General features: G+C 57.6%; 1 protein-coding gene across 1 annotated transcript in view; it reads right to left on the bottom strand.

The window, feature by feature from the left end:
• LOC104622370 (kin of IRRE-like protein 3) overlaps window positions 1-2,830 on the bottom strand; it is a gene marked incomplete at its 3' end in the record, with an annotated part of 53,693 nt that overhangs the window by 5,031 nt on the left and 45,832 nt on the right. Inside the window, exon 11 of the mRNA XM_010289126.1 lies at window positions 2,727-2,762. Coding sequence (XP_010287428.1) covers window positions 2,727-2,762 — 36 coding nt within the window. The remainder of the gene's footprint in view (window positions 1-2,726; window positions 2,763-2,830) is intronic.

Genomic DNA, 2,830 nt, shown 5'->3' with positions numbered 1-2,830 from the left:
CAGGGCGGGCTGGGAGAAGGTGTAGAGCGGGGATGGAGGGATGGAGCCGGCCTCCGCGCCTGCCTGCCACAGGCTGCCTTAGCAGGCGCTGTTAAGTATATATGGATGAATTAACCCAAGCGCCATCGTTCACAGCCTCTGCCTGTTTTATACCCCCATCTCCTGCCTTCTCCCTTGGCTTATCAACTCCATCACCCTGCCCCGAGCCCCTGAGGGTGCCACCAAGGTCTGGGAGAGGAGGGATGGCCCGTGCTGGGGATGAGCAGAGGCCAGGCGGCTGCGGTGGGCGAGGGCTGCAGGCTGGGGATGTGCAGGCGGGGTCTGCGGGAGACAGCCCGGGGAGCGGAGCTTGCTGCAGCGCAGGGCTTACGTGCTGGCGTCCTTCTGCCTACAGCGACTTCGCAGTGGGGCTCCCGGCGGGGATTTCAGCGCGCGGCTCAGCCAGCAAAGCCGGTTTATTCGCGCAGACCCAGGCAGCAGCTCGCGAGGTGCGGGGAGGGTGGGATACGGAATCACATTTATGGCGAGGGGGTCAGATTTGCAGCCCAAGAGCCTTGTTATCTCCTCGCTCAGCTCCTCCGGTCCCTCACAGCACAGCTCCTACTTAACGGCGAGCGTTGGGATGGTGCCTGCTCTCTGGATTATCGCCGGGCAGCCACAGGCAGCGCTCCCACCTGCGGGACGCCAAAGCTGTGGGTGCCACAAATTGCCTTTGTTGGCTGGGATGATAAACCACATCCCGAAGACTCTCTTCCCAAAAGCATCAGATGTCTACAGGTCCCCATTCCTGTTCTTGTTAAGCACGCTGTAGGCTCTTGTGAACCCACAGCGGCCCAAAAGAGGGGTAACCCTTTCCAGGATGGCTGGCTAAGCTGCGTGATGGTGTCCTCACCGCTTTCCTGGACACCTCCAACGTGTGTTTTCTCCTTGGGGCCCTGCCTTGAAAACAGATGGGATGAATTTAGCAAAAAAACGGGTGCAGAGAGGTGGTCCTCCTTCCTCCTCCTCTGTGCAGATGGGGGACGTCAACGCTGCTGGACACAGGGACACGGGGACACGTCTAGCTGAGAAGCAAAGCCCAGCAGCCTCATGGCTGCTGCTTGACTGGGTGATAAGGAAACCATTTCTCATTGTCCACTGGTGTGGAACTGGTGTTGACCATGAGTTTCGTCCTGGACCTGAGATCACAGGTCCTGCCTGTGCCTTTCAGCCTTCCTAAGGGGCACGCAACCTTACTGGTGGGACTGGGGGGAGTCGTAATTCCACCAGCATCTTCCCCATGTCGTCAGCAAAGGGTTTCTTCACTGGTATCGAATCCCAGGTGGCACAGGGGAGTTAGAAAGCCACTTCATGTTACCCTTTAGCAGGGGCCATGGGGCCTCCTGGGTCCTGAGCCCTACTTTGAGAACTGCAGGGATGATAAACAAACAGTGCTGGTTGAGTTTAGCCACTTCTGCTCACATTTGATCTAAAAAGAGCCTTTAATCTTCCCCTCTTAGCTTGTTGTTTCAAGTGATTCAGCTGGCGGTTTATGCTGATGTTTTCAGTTTCTGGCTTGCTCATGAATTTTCTGCCTGGGCCTGCTGCTCCCTGGATGTGTCACTTGTCACTCGAGCTGGGCCACTGGTGACGTGACTCACGCGGCACTGAGTAGACCGCTGAACCTGTGGTGAAAAGGCAAGTCCCCCGGAGTGCTCTGCGGCCTCGAGCCGGAGCTCAGGCAGCAGATGCTGGAGCTGGTTCCAGCTGCACCAAGGAGCTCATCCTAAAACCAGCATCCTCCAACACACCAGCTGAGCCACAGCAAGAAGAAACTGGGATTTTCTTCTCCGGGTGGCCTGAGGCCACCTGCTAGGCAGTGCTCCTGCCAATGGTGGTAACTCATCACGGGATTTTTTTGGCTCTCCCAGGGGAATATAGAGCAAAAGAGTGAGGGGAGACAGGAGCCTGGGGTCCCTGGGAGTGCTTGCTGGCTCTCAGCTTTGGGCAAGTGGGATCTGTAATGCAGAGCTCAGCGGGAAGCAGGGAGTGATGGTGATGAAGGTGATGGAGAATCATGCAGGGAATGGGGTGGGGAAAGTGCCCGGGGCCCTCCTCGGCTGAAAAAAAAGGTAACTGCAAAAGGGCAGTGACGGGAACCAGCGGCTGGGATGGTAAACCGCGTCCCAAAGACAAGGGCGAGCTGACGAGGAGCAGTTTGCTGGCCCTGCTCATGAACCCTGCTCTGGTGCAGAGGATGAAGAAGGCACAAGGGCAGCACATCCCGCAGCATCTGCCCAAATATCCATTCAGCCTGCTCCGGCTGCGATGGATGCTGGCTAGCACTCTCCCTAGGTGCTGAGACAAGCTGATGTCTGCAAATGACTCTGGAAACTTGTACTTCTCCCTCTTTTTTGCCCCATGACAGCACTTAAGAGGTCCCTTTCACAGCACCTGAAAACGTGGCTGCGTAACGTTATGCCCCTCTGGGTGGCTGGGGAGCTGGGGCACAGAAAGGCGGTGTTGGCTTGCAGAGCGGGTCAGTGGCAGAGCGGAGACCGGCCCGCTCCAGCTTCCCAGTCCATGCCCCAGTCACTGCCCTGCACCTTTCCTACGCCCCTTCCTGCCCTGCCCGGCCCTGCCTGCCCTGCCGGAAAGCTGCCGGGCCAGGAGGAGGACGCTGGGTCCTCAGGTGCGATAATGGCTGGGGACAATTCACATTCACCGTCAGCTCATGATTTCCATACCTGCTTGAATACCAGCTCCTGATTTCATTTCCGTACCTGTTTGAAAATAAAGCAAGTGTCCACAGCCTTGCACAGCCCAAGCGCCCATGCCAGTCCTCCTGAGC

The sequence above is a fragment of the Phaethon lepturus genome, unplaced genomic scaffold (genome assembly GCF_000687285.1).
Source record: "Phaethon lepturus isolate BGI_N335 unplaced genomic scaffold, ASM68728v1 scaffold21086, whole genome shotgun sequence".
Classification (NCBI taxonomy): domain Eukaryota; kingdom Metazoa; phylum Chordata; class Aves; order Phaethontiformes; family Phaethontidae; genus Phaethon; species Phaethon lepturus.
Note: the sequence above shows the minus strand (reverse complement) of the source record. Positions and strands in the feature narration are given on the sequence as shown.